The sequence below is a fragment of the Corvus moneduloides genome, chromosome 4, assembly GCF_009650955.1.
Source record: "Corvus moneduloides isolate bCorMon1 chromosome 4, bCorMon1.pri, whole genome shotgun sequence".
In the NCBI taxonomy this organism is placed as follows: Eukaryota; Metazoa; Chordata; class Aves; order Passeriformes; family Corvidae; genus Corvus; species Corvus moneduloides.
This window is the reverse complement of record NC_045479.1, coordinates 22626343-22647126: the sequence shown is the minus strand read 5'-3', so window position 1 is coordinate 22647126 and position 20784 is coordinate 22626343. Positions and strand designations below refer to the sequence as shown.

Here is a 20784-nt window from a genome sequence, read left to right as displayed (position 1 = left end):
GGAGCTCATGGTTTCAGGATACTGTAAGTTTATGTCCCTCACTGATTTCCACTTGCGAGACCCAGATCTCCAAGTTCTTGTATAGGACTATAGTGCCTAGAAGTGCTTCATATTTATTTTAAAAATTAGTTGTATAGTGGGTTACAAGAGAAATTGCATCTGTTGGTGTTTGGATTTATGTAAGTAAACCTATGCTAACTAGAGAACTCTGTGGATTTTTAAGTTTACAGTTAACTGTAGGTTAAGAATGTGAATATAGGTTTTGATAATGGTGCCTTAAAGACTGTATGTTTGCATGTGCATTCATTTTTTCTTTAAATGGATTAGATGCTTTGAGTTGAGCCACTCTTCTTCTGGACCTAGAGTCCACTCAGTGGAAAGCACCTTATTACATAAATTAGAAGTCTTGTTTTCATTTCAATTCTATTTTTATAATTTTTGTTCAGATTTCATTAGTTGAGCCAGAAATACAAACAGTGTTATTAATACAACGAGGTTTAAAAATAAATTAAGCACTGGTGACCAGCGTCACTTTCTCAGGTCACCAAATCCCTTTAGAATGCCGGTGGCATGAAGGAGACACAACCAGTGTCCCTTTATCCTAGTTCAGTGGCTTCATGCCTTGAATCTGCAGTACTGAACTAAAGAGATCAGTTAGTCCATACACTGAACTGATTTATTTAAACTTGAATTTTGAGCTGAAGTTGATGGTTTCATATAAGCTTATCTGCTGCTCCTGTGGGAGTGCCTTTCCAGTAGTGCTCGTTTCACTATGTAGGGAACTGAATCTAGGTGCTGAATTAGCAAGACACTGATGCAGCAGGGAGAGAAATGAGCTTGTCTTCAGCCAGTTCAGCCTGTTGAACTCACAGACCATGCAATGAGGTCCAGGGCCGATTGAAGGGAGGAACAGCAGCACACACCTGGGCATGACTGGGGCTGTGAAGCCCCTGTCCTGAGCTGGCTGGAGCTGCTCTGAAGCCCCAGGCTCTCGCTACCCAGCAGTGCAGGCTGGGCTCCCACTCTTCAATGCTGGCCTCTGCCCCCTCCTCTGTTTCGCAGCAGGGATTGGCAGTGGAACAGCTCAAGCTGGATTGTGGAAATGATACAGTTTCAAAATAGCCCTGCAGGTTTTTTTGAAGATACACTTACATTTTTTTATTTTAGTCAGTTTAATTCCTGCATCTGATTCACCAGATTGCACAGGTACGCCGACAGGTTCTGTACGTGTATGTGCCTTAACGCAAAGTGCATCACGGGGACCAGGAGGAGCTGGAAGAGCTGCTGAAATCGTGGCAGCTTGGTTTACACAGATGCTTTCACCAACTTGAAGGGTGCATTTGTGTGTGTGTCTTCAATAATTTGTTTCTGGGTTTTGTGTTGCATTGCTGTCGGTGCATTCAGTCCTGCTCATCTCAGGTGGATTATAGCTGAAACCCTCCTACTCTTTCTGAATGCCTTGGAAGCAGGTAGCTTAAACTGCTGCCTCGTTGGCCATTGTTTTTAGACTTCTAAAAGTTTATTATGAAAATAAGGGGGGGAAAAAAAAAAAGAAAAAGCTTGGTTAGAAACAAGGACAGCAGCAGATGACAGCAAGGCTGTTGCCAGCTGCGTGCTCCAGTGGTACAAGGCAAAGACGCTGCTGCTGAGGTGACTGGTCTAAACTCCATGACAAATGAAGGGTTAACAATGCATGGATTTCAAGGGGCTCTGTTTAGTTTTCTTTGGTTTTATTTTTTTTTTTTTTACTTTATTTTATTTTTGTTGTTGTTTTTTGTTTAATTTCTGTGTTCTGGCCACACCCAGGAGAACCGTCTGGTTTTGATTTCTCCCTTTACGGTTACATGGTAAATTTTCTTTCTCATTCTTCAGAGATGGAAACGTTCAAGTACTATATATATATATATACATTTATTATTTTTTTTCACTGGCTCATCATGTTGCTTGTTATTTATTGCAGAATCTGAGGCCAGACTAAAAGGGTGGCAGTTACTCGGTCTCTTCAGGCCATTTCAGTAAACCTTTGGGTGATAAGGGGTTAGTCTGGTACTGCAAATTACTCACTAGTCCTAAAAATGTTTGTTGGAATTTAGTGTTCGCTGGGTTAAACTTATTTTCTGCATGGGAGAAGGTCGTGGCAGTTGCTGGTGGGGAGGAATTGTTGAAAATTTCAGCCTTGTTACCATAGCAGCATTATTAAACTCAAACTATGTGTATAATCTAAATTTTAGAAACTCTAAGTATTTTTTCATCCAGGATCTTCCCTTCCTCTGACTCCATGCCTATTACTATGGAGCAATCCAGTACCTGCTATAAAGCTAAGCTAGTAAATGTTGGATACCTGCCACATCTTTTTTTTTCTTGCTTTGTTTCTTTTTTTTCTTTCAAGGTCAAGACAACCTTGGTGAGGGAAAACTGAGAACTGTTTGTTGCATAGGTACTTAGGTACAAATTAATTCCTATTCTTTACAGGTCATCTGTGAGAAGGAATAAAAAAATCTATGTATGTTCTTTTTTCTCTCCCACATCAAAAATGTGTGTATATATATAATTGCTAGTTTTGAAACTTAGAAATAACAAAAATGTCGAGTGTGGCTCACCTGTTTTTCCTGATGAAAATTTGAATGTCTAAGAGATGCATTAATATGACAAACCAAGAGGACACAAATACTAACTGCCGTAGTCAATTATGTAAAACATTAATTCAGCATTGACATTAAATGGTTCTCAACAAAGAGTTGCACAAGCTAAAGGCTGATCTGTCAATAAAATATGGTTAATTAGTTATGTTGTTCTGAATCAGATTAATTCTGGTTTAATTCACATTGTTAATGATACTTATATAGTCTGCATGCGGATTGTATGCTACCTTGAGTTAACTTAATAAAAATACTGAAAATTCCTCCTCAATTTAAAGATATTTAATGATAATGTAGTTTTTTAAAATCCCATACAGACTTCACTAATTGCAAACAGATGTGAATTAAAGTAGTCTTAGTTTGGTTCTAGCCTGCACAGATTAATGTCTAAAAAATTACTTTCCATCTGCACTCCAGCTTTCAGTTCACATCATCACCGAAAACATAAATTTCATTCGGTCTCCACAGGCTTGTCTAGAACAAACAGAAATTTTAATGTAAAAAGAGAAGAGGGAAATAGAGATTCCTGTTGCGGTCCTTACCTCCCCTCCTCCCCCAACCTTTAAAAGATGCTTTTTTCCCATTATACAGAACCAGAGGGAAAGGTGTTGTTCTATTTCTCAAGCTTACCTTTCTCTGTAGGGGCTCTTTGAAGCAGACACAATACCCTATTCCTTCCTAATCAGCTTTGCTATTACACCCCCTGCACCCCCCCTTCGTTCTCTGCAACATATTTGAGAGTTACATGCAGTTGGGCTGTTTTATTAGCCCCTATGTCTTGTAGCTCTGATCTTAATTCATTTAAACAGGGAACTTCTATGCTGTTCTGAAAAAAGCATCAGTTTGTTATTTATATAGCTCTTTATTTATAGCTGGAGAAATGAAATTATCTGAAGCTTTAGATTATTGGGTTGGAGCCCGAAGGAGCACTTTCGTTGATCTCAGCATTGCAGCACTTGGCAAAGACCCTTTATTATTGCTTTTTATGGGGGAGAAAGAAAAAAGTAAATGCCTCCCCCACAAAAAAAACCCCAAAACCCAAAAAAACCCAAAAAACAAACCAACCACCACCCTGCATTTTACAAATTTGCAAGAGTTTTGTGCTGGAAACCTAGCTGTGGATGATAAAGGCCAGCTTGTCAAATGGCTTGGGCTGTTTTAAGATTAGTATTGTAAAGACCTTTAAAAAGCGCTTGAAGAATAATGGCTTGCTTGTGTCTCATTGCTGACAATGCTTAGAAGTCAAGATGCTATCTGTTTTTTGGGCTGTCCAGTCTAAATACATATTGACCCCAAGGTGCATGAAGGAGGTTGCCTGGCTAGCATGCCCCCTTCCCTGACAGGCATAGCTGTAGTTCACTCTCATCACCTCACTCTTCAATTAATATCGGGAGGGAGCTTCCATTGCATCAAATGTAAGCTTTGTTGTTCTGCTCCTGAGGGTACTGGAGCCAGTGGAGATTACTCTCTGTACATTAAAGCAGTATTTGCTTTATACCAAGCCACAGGAGCCAGTTATTGCTGTTGTTGAGATACCGTAAAAGCAGAATTCAACAACGCTTTTTGTTTGGGTCCACTCTCTCTAATGGCATGAAGAGTATCTCATCACAGTTGTCTATATTAAGATGCCATTTGTTCCTAGTTAAAATCCTAATTCACTTTGTCACGTTGGCTCTCTCTTAATGTCGGTGCACTCGTCTCTGTGGAAGGAAGCATGGTCTCTTACCCTGCCCTGTTACACCACTGCATGAGCTGGCAGCAGCATGAGCGTGTGTAGGACAGGCATGTGTTGCTTGTGCCTTCATGGATGTGGTAAATCTGAATTTGTCTAACTAAAGTGACATTTTGGCAGTCCTTGAGCCTTTGTGGTTGCTCCAAGCAGGGCATGTCAGTTTTTTTGGAAATTCCATGGTCTAACTAGGCAAAGATCCATTGCTCTCCACAGCACAGAGGTTGCCATCTCAGAACAAAGCCAAGTAAGACGGGTAGCAGGACGGAAGGGGGAGGTAGCAGCGGGTCAGCAGTGTCAGACAAAACCTGCCATGACAAATGAATCAGTATTTAGCTGTTAAGATTTACAGTCAAGTCCATCAGAGTACTCAGAGATAAGAATACTTTGCAACTACAGTATGTGATAGTCTTAAATCTTCACATTAAATATGCTTATTTTATGGTGCCGCCTAGAAGCCCTGCTTGCTTTCAGGGCCCCGTGTATCACTGGGGAAGTTTCAGGCTTAGGAGTAGACATGAGCTGTGCCCTGAAGAGCTTACAAGGGATGCTTTACAAAGAGCCCTTCCTCTCAACAGTGTTCTAAGGTAGGTAATTATTATTGTCTCCATTCCACAGGTGGGAAAAGCAAGGTTCAGTGTTTGATTTGCCCAAAGCTTCGCAGAATTCCTGGTGCCAGGCATGAACTCAGATCGCTGCTCGCTCTCGTAGCAATTTCTCAAGAGAACAAAGTGCTGCTCAGTGTTGATGTCGTGTCCTGTGTCTGGGATCGGCAGGGGCCCTACAAAATTTGTGTGTTCATTAGCAGAGGGGAGAGAAGCCCCACTTGGGCATGCCCAGCTTGCCTATGTCAGAGCAGGGTTTAGTGTTTTTAAACAAAAAACCAAACCAAAACAAAATGAAAAATTGTCTCGAGTAACTTTGTACTTCTTTTTTGGTCTGGCCTCAATTGCTTTTATGTTTTCTTTTTTTTAAATTACTCTTATTATTCTTATTATGATTACAGTTCCTTTTTTATTGATTTTAATTTCTTTCATTTATGAAACATGCATGAACCAACAATGTGACTCTAGGAGGTTATTGCTGAGTTGTGCTGATGTCGATTTCATACTGTGATATTTTTTCTCTATTTACCTAGAGATCAGTATTTCAATATATAACGATGTGCATGTTTTCCCCCCTTCTCCCGCTGCATGCAGGGATTCGGGTTCGTAACTTTCGAGAATAGTGCTGATGCAGACAGGGCCAGGGAGAAATTACACGGCACCGTGGTAGAGGGCCGTAAAATCGAGGTGCATGTCTTCAGTAATTCAATTTCTTCTTTATATTTATTCTTTTGATTTCTTTTTGTGTCTTGCCTCACTTATTTCACATTTGGATCCCAGTCTCGTGTGTGCGTGTGTGTTTGTGTCTGTGTCCTTCACCTCCCTGCACTGAAATGTATAGAAGTTTACACCCTTTACAGAATATTTTTATTGTTGTTTGGGGTATTATTTTTTCCTTTTCTTTCTTCTTTTATTAAGTTTTATTCCCACCCACTCCAAATTTTTGCCCTTCTGCTGTCTTGATTTTTCCTTTGCTTCAGTTTGCAAGGCTCCGATTTCCTGTTACCAGGCCTGAACAAAACTAACTGAAAGAGTACTGTCCAACTTCTAACTCTGTGTCCAAAAAAGAAAGCAGGGGGCCAGCCAGTATCCTCTCTTTCCTCTGAGGCCAGTTCTCCTCCATGCAAGTGTGAGATGATGCCTGTGGGAGGGGTGGGGACACATGGGGCAGCAGCCCTGAGTGGGCTGTGCTGTACGACACTGCTGGTTTCTTGACCTGCTCATGGTCAAGAATGGGTTTGGTGAAAGCTAACCATAAAAGTTTGCTTGCTCTCGCCGCCGGGGAGGGAAGGGCTAATGTTGGCTGGCCAACATGACCGTATGTTGGGCATGCCTGGTATCGACCAGTTTGGTGTTCCACTGCGTTGAAGGCTAACTGGCATCATCCCTCTCTCCTTCTTTCTTAAAAAAAACAAAAAACAAACACAAACCAAAAAGTACAAATATTGAAACAAAAAAGCCGCCGTTTTTGAGTAAGATGTCTGCATATTTTGCTTTTTTTTTTCCTGTTTTGTTTTGTTTTTTTTTTTTTTATTTCCCTTTCCGATGGTTTAGCGTTTAGGGCCCTTCACTTGACTCACTCTTTCCATGGTAACTATACACAATGCTGGCGATGGTACGAGTTGGCGGTAAGTGAAACAAAAGTGCTAGAGAAGAAGCTTTTTCTTTTTTTTTTTTTAAATTTTTCTTAAAATTACAAAAAAAAAATTAAGAAAGAAAAAATCCATCTGCCATCTCACATTAACACTACGAAATGTGATTTGACTTGTTGTCCCCACCCACCTCCTTCCCCTTCTCCCCCTTTTATTTTCAATGCTGTTGAGTAATGCCGCCTGGACTTTGGATGTACATATTGTTTTGTAGCAGTCTGAGCTGTTTGATTACTGACTTCATGGTGATTTCCCCTTGCACATCTTACTCAGAGTTACTGAACTCCAGTTTGGCTGGTTTTTATTAATGCACCCATTTCCTCTTCTCTCTCTCCTGCCCCTTCTTTCTGCTGCTCTTTCTATCTGAGACCTGTTTGTAGCTGTTACTGTTTGTTTTCTCTCTTTTTCTTTCTGCCCCCTCCCCAGTTTATTTCTTTACTAAGTTAAATGCAGCTGTTGGTCTCTTTGCTGACTGGTGGTTTCTGATCGGTTCTGGCAATTTTTCCTTTAAGTGCTTGTGTTGCACTTTGCTGTAGCAGCTGATTTCAGGCACTTGCTCCATCTAATGATTGTCTGTGAGACCCTAGCCCCTCACTCCTCCCCTCCCCACCCTCTGAATCAATTGTGGTGTGTTTTTTTTCTTTCTTTTTTTTTATCTGTGTGTGTTTAACTGCATGCTCTCAGTCTCATCATTGTTGTTTCCCATTCTTTCTTTTTAAATGTGTAATATTTCTATTGTTTTGGGTCTGAAACAAGAGTAAAATGTAGCTCTGGACTCGCCACCCTGTGTACGCTCACCATCCATACATCTCAAGGGCCCAAGGCAGCTTCTATTTTTGTGTCCATTTTTTTTTTCTTTTCACCCTGGCCTCCATTCCCATTTGGCATGGGTTTTGATAAATTATTGATGATACATAAAGGCTTCACCCTCCTTGCAAGAGTTTTGAGGCTGACACGGGGCTGCAGTAACTTGGCTTCCAAACTAGTCCATCTTTTCTTTATCAGCACCATCTCTGCAGTAACACCCCACTTGCTTGAGCAGTCAAACCGCTTGGAACTATGCAGAGCTCTGTAAAGAGGGTGGAGGGCACAGTAACCCCCCAAATGATCCAGGTCTGCTGCTATGTATTCTTTTTGTTCCATGAGATTTGTGACAAGGAAAAAATAATCTGGAAAAAGATTTGAAAATGGTGGGTGTAAATCAGTGAAGGTAGACCATCTAAACAGTTGGTGACGCTCCAGAGATTTCCTCAAGCCTTGGGAGTTCAAATCTAATGCTGAGGGTCTCCAGGCTACCTTTTTCTACCCAAAAGTGTCCTGGCGGTGACCTGCTGGGCCCCAGTTCCAGTGGTGAGCTTGAGAAACAAGTCAGCTTGTGCATCACCTGGTTCAATTCCCCTGCCCTGGGCTGCAGAAATTATTCCTGCCTCTTGAACAGAACCTGGACAAAGCATCTAGGGTTTGCCCTTTTGATCAGAGCTGTAAATAATCCTCTGCCTAGGGATGGCAGGGTGGTGGAGAATCTGCACTTTACTCTTGTTGGCCTTTTGTTTAATGCATAATTTTAAAATGCCACGTTTAGCTGTAACTTTTATAATTAAATGGCAACTGTTAAAAGTAATTTAAAGATTACATTCATGTAAAATTAGCTGTTTAATTTTTTTTTGCTCAGAGAAGTATAGTGTGTATGTGTGTGTGTGTGTGTGTGGTATCTGAGAGCTTTTCACCATTTTCCCTAACGTCCTGTGCTTCCTTCCCTCTCCTCCCCCTCCCCTTTCTTACTTTTAGGTTAACAATGCCACTGCGAGAGTGATGACCAATAAGAAGATGGTCACACCTTATGCAAATGGTAAGAGAGACAGTTTGTACTAATGATGAGCTGAAACGTTTGAAGAAAGATAAAAGGGAAAAGTCATGACCTCTCCTCAGGACCGAAAGAAACCAACAAAACCCCACAAACTCTTAATTTATACCATTATCCAATATAACCCTAAAGTGTTTGTGGAGAATTACCATTTTCCAGATGGAGAAGTGGGAACAGAGAGAGGTAGGGACATGCCCAATGTGGCCAATGTGGGTAAAGATGCCAAGGACCAGTGGGTTGCCTGCACTACTACTGCAAGCTGATGCTGTATGGTGGGATGTGCAGTACTCCTGTGTCTCACTGCCATCGCGTGGATACCTAAATACGAATGCAGAAGCATAACTTAAGATGTGCGATTAGCTTAATAACTTAAGGTATCTCAGTTTAGGTTTTCTCTGTAAAAGTACAGCTGTCCCCAAGCAACCACCAGAACAGAGCCTTTGCGCTGCTCGTTAGCTTGCATTTTGTTTCAGACTGCGCCCGTGTTCAGTCATTTCCCAGTGAACCTAAACAGAGAAAGACCAAGTTGTTTGGGTAGTGAAGAATCCTGTTTCATTGGGATATCTTGGCAGTTCTCTGTGCAGTCATTTTACTTCATAGGCATATATAGCATAGAAAGTCATTCTCCCAGCAGAACTGAATGCTGCTTTGATAAAGACTCTGAATCTGAGTCATTGTCCTGAAACAGGCAGCAAAGTTCTTCTTGGTCTGAAAATATTCCCAAACAGTTTCATCAAGGCAGGAAGCTGCATACAGGTAGTTGCTAGTGTTAGAATCTGTTTTGATTACAAAGTAAGACTCCAAACTCAGAAGATAAAATTTCTTTATGTTGCTCTGCTGCCAACTTACTGAGGGGCCCCCTGCAAATAAATATTACTTTGGGTACAGAGCTGGGGAAACAGGGCCAAGCAAAAGGCCTGGGATTCTGGGTCACAGTACCCAGAAGGAACTAGGAGATTTTGTAACAAAAGGCAGTGCATCCATGGTATACTGTCCTGAAAACAAGGGCACAAAATGTCATGCATGGGACTGTTTGGTAACGAAACTTGGCTTACCTGTTTAAGTGATAACGTACAAGAGTATTTTGCTTTTGCAGCCAGCAGTTTAAAGCCAGCCTTAAAGCTATGCAAAGGAATTTAGTATTAGACCAGGCTTAAGGTGTACTGGCAAGTGTGGTTGTACAACTGTTGTTAAATTTGAGAGTTCATAGTCCTCTTGTTGCCAACACTGGAGTATTTTGCCATCAAGGTGAGCAGTGCAGCAGCAGTGTGCCTGTACTTGTAGAGGGAGCCTGTGCTGCATCTGTCAGTGATACTCTGCCAACAGGTGAAGGGGTGGTGTTGACCATCTGCAGTTCACAGAGTTGTTCTTATGGCTTCTAGAGTGCTTAGAGGTGTTAAAAGTTCAGCAAGTGCACCAGGGCTCCAAGGCAGGGGAAGCATATGGATTTATTTAAATAAAAATGCCTCTGTGATTGCTAGCTGAACAGCTGAGACCTTTCCTGAAAGGAATGCTTTGTGGAAGCCAACCCAGATCACATTGTTAGCTTTATACTTCTTTTCTCCCCCGTTAGAGAGATGGAGGGGGAAGAGACAGATAGGTTTCTAGATGTGACTGGAAATATGTACCAACTCATACCCATACTTCTTTAAGCCCTATTCTCTTGTAGGTTTTATCTTGATGATTTGCAGTTCTTGCCAATTATTCACATTATATTGAAATCATTTCTCTGTGAAGGCTTTCACCTGAAAAGCAGCATAAAGAAGGCAAGAAATACTAAAATAACAGTGAGGAGAAAATGTGAGATGAATAGAATGATTTGGTTTTATGAACTATAGTTGTGTAATGCAGTTAATGAAGAAGTTCAGACACTGTTGCTTTTTAGCAGATCTCTAGCAGACAAGACAGAAGGATTCAAAGCTATAAATTGACTTGCCTGAAATGACAGTCTGGGCCGGTGGCTTTATAGAGGGCTTGGATCTGCAGTGTTCCCAGTGAAAGTAGGGAGGAGCTGGCAGCAAAGCTCCTGCAGGGAATGCCAGGTCGCATGGTGCTCATGGCGAATATGCATATAAGGTAGTTGGCATTCCCACAGCAGTGCCTCTGCCCGCTGCGGATCAGCTGATGTTTTGCTGTTCCCTCCAATACAGCGACCTGGACCTAGAGCTTGACATTAGGAAAAGGCAGTTGGCCTCCATCTACACCAAGGGGGATTGAGGCGAAGCAGAAATTGGAAAGAGCTGTGCATGTGAAGCTGGGGCGCATGCAAGAGACCATTCCCCCTACCCACGCTGCCCGTTCCTTCTCTTGGTGTAGATTTTGGCATTCACTGCAGTCTTTGTTGTTTCAGGTTGGAAGTTGAGTCCTGTGGTTGGAGCGGTGTACGGCCCTGAGTTATATGCAGGTAGAGCTTAAGTAGACACTTCCACTTCTGCCATTTAACTGCAGTGGTGTTTGTTTATGTTCTTAATCTGCTGTTTCTTTATAACCTTTTTACGGTTTTGTTTTTGTTTTTTATTCTTTTGAAAATTAAATTAGCGTCCAGCTTTCAAGCAGATGTCTCGCTGGGCAATGACGCCGCAGTGCCCCTGTCAGGAAGGGGGGGTATTAACACTTACATTCCTTTAATCAGTAAGTAGCCCCCAATGGCCCCTGTATTGTTCCTGTGCTTGAGTTAACGATGACCTTTTACCCTTCTTCTCTCCAGTCTGTATAATATATACTTGAAAGGATGGGTCTTGCTGGGAATGAGTTTACCTTGAGCTACAGTATAGTGTGCAGTTGCTGTAACTTGTTCATCTGCAGTGTCTTGCTGTACTGCCAAATGGGTCCTTCTGAATGACAAGGAGGCTGCAGAACAAGGGGAGGGTGTGTGTGAGGAATAGGCCATTCCCTTGCTCCCCTCCCTCTTTTGAAATCGAAGAGACCAAATGGACAAATCCCTAAAGTACATATTATACAAGCTGCTAAACCATGGGTCTGCAGGGCCCCTAGTGGCATGCACCTGGATGCACGCTGGGTTGGGTTTGTGCCCTGGGACTCGTTCCCTCTCAGCATCTGTTCTCTCAGTATCTGTTTATGACATGTTTGCAGATGCCTCTGAGGTTTTACAAAGTTTCATCATGAGCCAGTTTACTTCAGTTTAAAGCATAATAATACAGGCATCGCTACATGTGGTGCCAGTTACTGGTCACGCTTGTTAAATGAAGGTGGGCTCTCAGTAAACTGGCACTTTATGGGAAATTGCTGCTGCTGTTATATGGGCTATCTTGTCTTTCAGGCTTTAAAATGAACATACAGAGGATTGGGTGGCAAAGAGTGGGAGGGGAAAGGAGGGAAGAGACTGATGTAAGTTGGTTGACTTTAAGGGCCTCTTGACAAATTATTTTAAAGAGCCTCTGCAGTTTTGGAAGAACTGCGTGCTGTATTGATAGTAACTCCCCGCGCTTCTCAGACTCTAACCAGACTGCATGGCGGTGTCGAAAGGTGGGGGGATTTGAGCCCTGTTTGGGGTGGGTAAGGCATGCCAAAACATTAACCTCTTGCATGCCAAACCTCTCTGCAACCCTTCTCCCCCCAAAGGCCATGGTGTAGAAGGAAGTATGTATGGGATGCTTGCTGGGTTATAAGCATGTCCCTCTGCAGGATTGACGCCAAATGTCCCACCGCTGTGGAGCTATTGTGTCACTTTGTTTGAAGCAGGTGGTTGTTCTCTGGCTCGGAGCTTGTATCCTTTTCACCTTCCACCTTGTCTGTCTTCACAGTTCCAGGCTTCCCCTATCCAACTGCAGCCACCACAGCCGCCGCATTTCGGGGCGCCCATCTGAGGGGCCGAGGAAGGACAGTGTATGGGGCAGTGCGGGCAGTACCTCCCACAGCCATCCCTGCCTACCCAGGGTAAGCACTGGTCACAAGAGCAGAGTGCTCTGCACAACTGTGTCAAATAGCTAATCGGTTAACAACAAAACCCTAAAATTGTCTGGATGGTGAGAGTCAAGATCATGCTAGTGCCAGAGCATTCTGCACACAATGGCATCCAGTGGGGGCAAATCTAAATTTTTCAGTGTTAAGTTTTCAACTGAAGCAATTTTCAGTACTGCAACAGCTTAAAGTGCTGATGGGTTCCTTCTCGTAATTTCTCAATTTGTCTGTATATGGTATTGGTCATCCATTGAAGCCAATATGTTATAGTGCTGCTGAGAAGGACACAAAGAGAAGATCTAAAATTCCTGAAAAGGTTCTCCTCTTTGCACTCCATTTGTGTTTTCGTATTCAGGAATGACGAATATTATCCATTTACCTTCATGCCTCACCATCTGGCAGTAGGACACAGAAGAGCCAGTTACCCACAATGGATTTGCTTTCTTTGTTGGAGACGGTTTAAAAAGGTTTAAAACAAAGATTAATCAAGTCCATTAATTTAAAGCTGGGAGTGTTTGGGATGTAGAGAGAATGATAATGCAATGAAGCAATGGCAAATGTGTGGCCTTAGCATTCTTTGCCCTCAGATTTTCACTTAATGCAGTGCAATAGATGCTGTTACAAAGGAGTATTCCACTGTTTAAAAGTAGAGGGAACTAGGTCTGTATGTGAGTTTTGTTTTGGGTTTTTGTTGGTTTGTTTAAATATGATGGAACTACAGATAAATCAGCAAATCCCTTCCAAACTGTCTTTTTTTTTTTGTTTGTTTTGTTTCTGATTTTGAGGATGCTTTAATCATATTGTCTCTGGAGTTCTACTTGCCGTATTTTCCAGGCAATGTTCTCAGAAAGAACAGGAGTAGAAACGAATCCTCCAACACAGAGATGTGAACTGACCCTTCTTTTCCTTTACACTAGACCCAAAAGGGAAGAAAAAAATCATAAATCTTTCATTAAAAAGGAAAGTGGAATCCATACACATCAGTGCAGGGAGCTGGCCTGATATGTGCTGGATAAGCTTACAATACCTTCTGTAGCAGATTAAGTGATGAGAGCTACTGTGGCCCTTTTAGAGTCCAGTCTGATATTTAAAGTAGAGCTCAAGGAAGCAAGCTGCAGTGGTCATGTATCTGTCTAACTTTGCTCTTTGGCAAATCTGGCAGTGTTTGTATTTAATTCACCAGAAGACTTAAAATGAAACCTCTTGTCTGAACATTGGTCTTCTGAACAGAGTGTTTCTTCCAGGTTTTCAGATCCACCTTTTTGCCACCACTCCTAGTTTACATTCTCTATCCTCTAACCATAGCCTCTGACCTACAACTTGTTTGTCTGTTATTCTAAAAATGGCCCAGTCCAATTTTACTGGGGAGTGCTCCGCAATGAAACAAAGCAGCAGAGCTGAGCTAAGTGCTGCTGTCTAACAGAATATGAAATATTTGCACCAGTGAGGGGGAATGTGCTCTTCATCCCTGGGAGTAACAGCTGGAGCATTCCTAGGCAGAGGCTGTCACCAGTGGGGGCACTGGGAGGGCCTGTCTTTGATGTAAATCCAGCCTGAGTCCCATGTAAAAGGTTTATTTTCATTTGGAATATGGGCCAGGCTCCAATCATTAGCCCTTCCAAATACTGTCTCATGTCTGTGTTTACTGATACTACACTGAATTGTTCTGACCCTGCTGACTGATCCCATGTCTTCATGGGCAGCATACTACCTAGTAAACATTTACAGGGCACCAGTAAGCAAGGCAGATTCACAGAGGCCCAGAACTGTCCCTAGTCCCAAGCACTGGGATGTAAATAACTACTACTGGTGGTTTTTGTCATCATAGTCAGAGTCCCTGCAAGATACTTTTGTAGAACGAATTTGATTCCTAGTGGAATAATACAAAATGTACTATTCAATTCCATGTTGCAGTAACCTGTAGGACAGCCACCACTCCGTGTGGGTACTGTTGACCTCCATGGGGTCAGGGACAGGCACACGTTCCTGACACCTTACCCTCCATCGGTTACTTTCCTCCTGGCCAGTGGAAAGATGGAACCATAAGATCAGTCAGCAACATGAGTGACCAAGACATAGTGAGTAATGCGGAAGAGGACAGTAAAGTAAGCTGCAGGTTAACTCAAACCTGATAGAAGGAATTGATTTTCACAAACTTCAGCGGTGTGTAAGTTACAAAACTTAATGGTATCACTGCATTTGAGACCTTAGCAGAATTAAAAAAATACAGAATGTAGATTAATAAAAGTTCGCTGGTATTGCCATACTGGATCAGACCTGAGTGCCATCCAGGTTAGAGTAAGTTTTGACAGTGTCAAGTGCTAAACCAGAGGAAGGTGCAAGAAATCATAGGTCTTAATAGTTCTAATATTAATTTCAAGAACTGAAGATTTGCTAATGCATATGTGGAATGCCCATAGTTATGTATGGCTATGGATGTTTATCCAGGGAAGGTTTTTGATACCTCAGAAAGCAATTGCTTAGACTGTTGGAGGTGATGTTAGATAGTCACCTAAACCTGACTTCAAATACTAGTGCAACCTTCAGTTTATAACTGAGGTGCCACTTGGTAGAAATAAGGAGACATTATAGCCTCTGATATGTAGCACAAGTAAAAACTGTACTGGAATATTGCCCTGATTTGTAGCAGCCACGCTTTTAAAATGAGAATGCTGACAAATAACACTTCAGACCAAAAGCTGTAAGAATCTAGACAGTCTGAAGAAAACTCACCTACTGTAAAACTCTCAAAGTTAAGTAAGCTTGATACATTTCATTTCTCAAACTATAAGTTAGTCATTGACTTGTGCATGGTCATTAAATACCTATATGAAGAGTAGACTTGCCATGGTAAAGAATAATTTAGTCTGACAGTGTAAATATATGCAAGATTCAATGATTTGAAGCCAAAGTAGATGGAAGACTAGGTGTGGGAAGCAGAGAGGTTTGAGGGTTTGAAGTGTTTTTTTCATTCCTTTTACAACACAGTCAGCTGTTGGTACACCTAAATGATGTGCTGGCTACTTTACAAAACCTGCCTATTTCTTTCTCCCTTGGATGTCTTTTAGCTCAGCTAGTAGGCTTTTTACAGGTGACACTAAGATTTGATGGGCTGCCGGGCTGCTATATACTTCTGGTCAGGCTACATAACTGGAATGTGGTTCTCAGATGAAGGAATTCTCTCAGTTTTTGCTAGCATTAAGAATCATGAATACGGATATTCTACCACATGAATAAACCTTGCTAAGTTTCAGCCCTGGGAGTTGGTGTCAGTCAAGTCCTAACTAAAGGAGAGATGGAAGATTCACATGTGTTTGGATGTTTGGATCCAGGAAGTCTTACTCTTACCTGTTACTAGTGTTCCTTGCAGTTTTCTCTGGAGAGCTGATGCTAGCATCTCTTGCTGACAGAAATAGTGGCCTGATCCAATGTGGTAATGCTTATGTTCATCCAACTGATTGTGTTTGGAATAACTGTTAAAACTGCTAACCTGTTCATAAACCAAGTCACTTCCTCTGTCGTGCGTTTGCCTTTCCTGCAGGAGCAGGTGGAGTATCACTGCTAAAACACTCCTGGTCCTAGATAGAGAACCCAGCAATGTAAGTCACTGCCCCAGGAGCCAAACTCTTTGTTATGTGGTTGTAAAAATTTAGCTTCAACAAACATGATCTTATGGCCTGCTTCTCCCTGCTGAAGTGGCTCCCCTCTTCCTCTAACAAGGGTCTCTATCTTCATACCTGCTCCCAGCGCTCTTGGAGACTACAGTAACTTTGTCCATTGGGAATGGAGTGTACTTTTCCTGGGGAAGGCAGCAAGACTAAATTATTCAAGCAGTAGCTAACACTGCAAGATTTTTTTTTATGTTTTTTTTTTTTTTTTTTTTTTTAGTAATAGCATGCAGAATTTTGGCAAGATCTGCTGGGCTTTTTTTGTGTGTGTGTGCCTTACAATAGGTGGGTATCTGAGGGTGGCAGGCTCTTCGCAGCATTTCACATTCCATCTGATGAGTAAAAATGATAGTCAAAAGAATAGCTAGTGTTCCATACCTTCTTTTTCCTTAATTTTATGGGTAAGTCATGCACATCAGATCCATGAACATAACAGATGGTGGGGCTAATGCTTTTTAAAGCCTTGAGCAAGTTGGTGTGGAGCTCTTCAGAGGACAAAGCTGGAGGAAATTCCTCAGTATGTGAAGCACACGCTGAACTCAAATGGGTGGGGGGCATCCCCTCTCTTCCTTCCTCATCCTTCCCCAACCCCTGTCCCCAGAGTGAGCTGTGTAGCCTCCTGCTAGTGAATGCTCTGGTAAGAGCAGCTATTTGGGAGCCCCAGGCTCTGTTTAACAGTTTTTGTGCTTGAAGTTCTGAGAGAAACAAAATGATGGCTTAAAGCAGAAAAAGCACCATCCCATGGAAACCCTTCCAGTTGCTCCTCTCTGCTGTGGAATAGGTCATTACTACCAGGGACTCCCACTGCACCTTTCAGTTTTCGGATCTTGGACCAGTCACCTAACCTTTTTAGCTCATTATCTCTGCTTGTGAAAGCAATGCATTGTGGGTATTTTTGGTTTTTTCTTTTCAATTACATTTCTCTGTGTTTACTTTGATCAGAATTGATTGACTTGTTTTCCTGAGGTGTTGCATCGGTTCTTTAAGATGCTGAATAATAATACTTTGCATGCTTGTGTGATCAGCCAAATCTTATCGCATGTCTAATGTGCAGGGTAAAAGCAGGTGATGTATGGATGTCAGAAACAAAAGTCATGCAGCCCTGTGAAGCGTGAAAAATGTAATCAGGCACAAGTCTCTGAACCACACTTCCTGACATAGGTGACTCCAGCCCCTGTGGGACGCCTTCTGTGAGGGGCTCCTCAATTTCACAAGCCCACTTGATGAAGCCAATGTTTCTGTGTGTTTAGGGGGTAACTAAAATAATTGCAGGAGAATAACCAGAGTGGAGGTTTCTAAACCCTTGTGTCTCTCTTCAGGACGTCAGATCTTTTTGAGGCAATATTTACTGTCCAAGATGGTGGTTCCCCTCCCTCTCTCCTTTGCATACTGTCTCCCCCTCTGCCCGCCCCTTCCCCCTTTGCATGCCATGGAAGATGACTTGGAGCCGTGCGTGCGCACACACATTCTCTTGCTGATTTGCTCCTGCCAAAAGCCCAGGTTGTGGATTCATACATCACCTGCCTGTGTAAAACGCATGTGCATGCTGCCGTCCTCAATAACCGGAATGTGTTTTCTGTTCTTTTGTTTTTTGTTTGTTTTTTTGTTTTTTTGTTTTTGTGTGGATTTTCTGCAGTGTGGTTTACCAGGACGGATTTTACGGTGCTGACCTCTATGTAAGTACACACACTGGAGCCTTCTTGTCCCCAACCCCTGACAAGCCAGCCTTTTTTTGTTTTGTTTTCTTTTTCTTTTGGTTTGTTCATTTGGTTTGGTTTGGTTTTTTAAATATCATTTACTTTAATTTTCTTCTTCCTTGTGGATATATATATTTATATATTTAGGAATGCAAGCATGCTTCTCTGTCACTGCGCTTGCCCCTGGGTGCAAGACCTAAGCCTTTGGGTTTCCTGATCATTGCCAGGGTCAGTTTATTGGGTGTCCTGTCCCCCACATGCACACTGGTACTAATCAACTTGAGAGATGATTAGCAAATTAAAATTTCTCTCAACACTTCTCTCATTTACATAATTTGGTATAAAAATAACAGGACTGGTTTAGCCTCAGACCTTCCCTTTCCTTCTCCCCCTCTTCCCTCCCCTTTCTCTTCCCTCTTGGGGCCCTTTCAGGTTTGATTTGTGCAGCCCACACTACACTGAACAAGTTGTATGTTTTAAAATGTTCATGTGCCACTGGGATGTGGAGATTATCCCTTTGGGGAAGACACTGGGACTGATTAAAAATGGAGACTGAGATGCTAGAGTGAAAACTGACATCTCATTTTGCTGGTAGAAATGGCACCTAAATAAGCTAGATTCTCTCGCCTCTTCGGGGAATTGTAAAGTACAAATATGTGGAGATGTTCGGTTACAAGAGTCAGCAGCCTCCTCCTGTTTGGGAATTAGCTGTGACACCACGGGAGACTTTGTCCTGTCATTGTCTTTGTCCTACTCGGTCAGTCTGTACTGCAAATCTCCAGGGCGTCTGTGTGTACATAGGTGGGTTGTGGATGGAGGTATTTGAACGGGCCAGTGAGAAAAGTGGTTTCCTCTCTGAGGGAGAGCTGTTGCAGAGCAGGAATATGGTAGGAACATGCCTTTCAAAGCAAAAATATTCAGGGCCACTACTGCCATTGCAACTTGTGGCCTGCCTGGCTCCAGCAGAGTTCCCTGTTGTGGCATTGTAGGTCATAGCTCTCTGGAGAAGTTTTGTATAGTTTGGGTAGTGGCACAATTGTCAGCACGGATTTCTCATTCCCGCTCCTTTGAAGGTGCTATTCCTGACATTTATAAAGAGGACCCTGGGGTTAGACTCAGGATAATGGATGGAACTAGCTTTTGGATTTGGTTGGTTTATATGGAGGATCGAGTTCTGGACAGGTGGTTTTCCCAGCCCAGGTACAGGAGTTGGAAGGTGTGCTCTCTGAGATGGAGAGAACTGCGTGCATTTCTTCACTCTTCCATATAATATCTTGTGTGCAGTCCTTTAAAGATTGATCTGCCTAGTCAAGTGTTTCTTTATAAAGCTGTGTCAAGGACTACAGAAGGTTCTGCGTTTTCCTGCCTCACTCCTAAAACACTAGCTTTACAGACACTGATTTGCTATGGCAAGAAACCAAGAAAATGAGTGGTGCTTAGTGCCTCTTCCCCCAGAGTGTGGCATATAAAAGGCTGCCGTGTTGAAAGGGAAGACTGGCCAAGGTTACTCCCTATTTCTTCTGAGAAAGCTCCATCAGAGCTTTTGTTGGGGAGGAGAGGCTTACTTAACATGTTTTAAGGACAGAGAACTCAGCAGTGAAGAACACCCCTAACCACTTGGTGCTGCAGAGCAGTACTGCCGCATAACACGAAGCCAAGCCCCCAGGTCAGGGTAGAACCATTGGGTGGATTTCTGATGACTTTGCTGTTGGTGGCAGTGGTGTCACTGTCAGAAAGCAGGGTGATAGAAGAGAGGATTGCATCAAAGTAGATGGTGGTGCTTTTTCCTGTGTTATTGCTGCCTAGAGCCCTCCAACGGAGCTCAGGAAAAAGTTACCATTATCCAAACTTGAAGTTGCCCTTCCAAACAATTTGCTTGATGCAGGTGGAATGATTGCAATGTCCCTGTGTCTCGCTGATTTGTTGTGCTTTTCACTGCAGTGCTTCCATCCCCCTGGTTGCTGTGATAGGTTTACCCAGATTCTGGAAGGGATGGCAGAGGATACTTCAGTTAGGACCGGGGGGAAGTTAAATCGAGATTCTCTTAAGACTTCTGAGTCCATAGGGTTGTGGAAAGGAGCTGAGCTGGCAGGGAGTGGTTAATGAATGGTAGGTAAGAAGAAAGGGAAGTGTCCCAAGTTTGGGCTGCTTTTTCTGCATATATGCTATGCACCGATTTCTCATTTTCCTCCTCCTCCTTTTCCTCACTCCTTTTTTCTTTCCTGGGGCAACCATCCTGCTAGCCATTTCTTCTGGGAAGAAGGCATTCCATCTGTTGTTGGATGCGTCCCACTCTGGCAAGACACCTGAATTGATAAAACAACCTGCCCCAGGATGCAGAGGGCTTCATTTCGGATCATAAGAAAGGTTATCTTTCTTCTACAATGGGGTCAATCTGGGTGGCGGGGGGGGAAACCCAAACAAACCCACCCATGCAAAGACTGCTCCTGCTTGTGAAAAGCGTGCTTGCATCCACTGGAAAGAAAAGGCTGGTGAGCCCCGCTGTGGGCTGTTTGTATGATTGTTTCTTTCCACAGCTGTGTTTTTTTGAACTGCTCTTCCTGTGTTCTGTTATAGAATAGTCTTACAGGAACCAATCATTAGCGCTAAAATACCTCAGGTAGGAGTGCCAGTGTGACCTGCCAACCAATCAGATTGTGGATTGCAGTGGAAAAAACTGAATTATACTAACCATTCCAGCACCACATTAGAGATGGGAACAGAGGCTTTTTTAGAGCAGCGCAGACTCACGTGTGAGCCAAGCCCCCGCTGTAGCAGGGCGGCGTGTGTCCAGATTTCATACCAAGTGGCATTTCACTCAAAATAAAAAAAACCAAAAACCAACAAAAAACTAAAAACCAACAAAACTTAAATTCAGTGGAAGGGTTAACAAGGTCATGCTTGTCCCATTACCATGTAGAAGCACCTGCTGCAGTGGACACGGTTGTCCTGTCACCTCTTTTAATTCATTCATGCTCATTCCTGGTGCACGTATGCCACCCTTCTAATACA

The 20784-nt window shown here is 42.7% G+C and overlaps 1 protein-coding gene across 18 annotated transcripts in view; it reads left to right on the top strand.

Moving 5' to 3' along the window:
* Positions 1 to 20784, top strand: part of RBFOX2 (RNA binding fox-1 homolog 2) — a 179400-nt gene that overhangs the window by 145564 nt on the left and 13052 nt on the right. For 10 of the 18 annotated variants that reach the window (XM_032107747.1, XM_032107751.1, XM_032107745.1 and 7 more), the window contains 6 exons: positions 5568 to 5660; positions 8411 to 8471; positions 10837 to 10890; positions 11025 to 11117; positions 12251 to 12383; positions 20350 to 20392. In XM_032107747.1, the coding sequence (XP_031963638.1) occupies positions 5568 to 5660; positions 8411 to 8471; positions 10837 to 10890; positions 11025 to 11117; positions 12251 to 12383; positions 20350 to 20392 (477 nt within the window). Of the gene's footprint in view, positions 1 to 5567; positions 5661 to 8410; positions 8472 to 10836; positions 10891 to 11024; positions 11118 to 12250; positions 12384 to 17711; positions 17752 to 20349; positions 20393 to 20784 lie in introns of all 18 variants that reach the window. The other 8 variants (XM_032107753.1, XM_032107749.1, XM_032107744.1 and 5 more) reach the window with 5 other exon arrangements.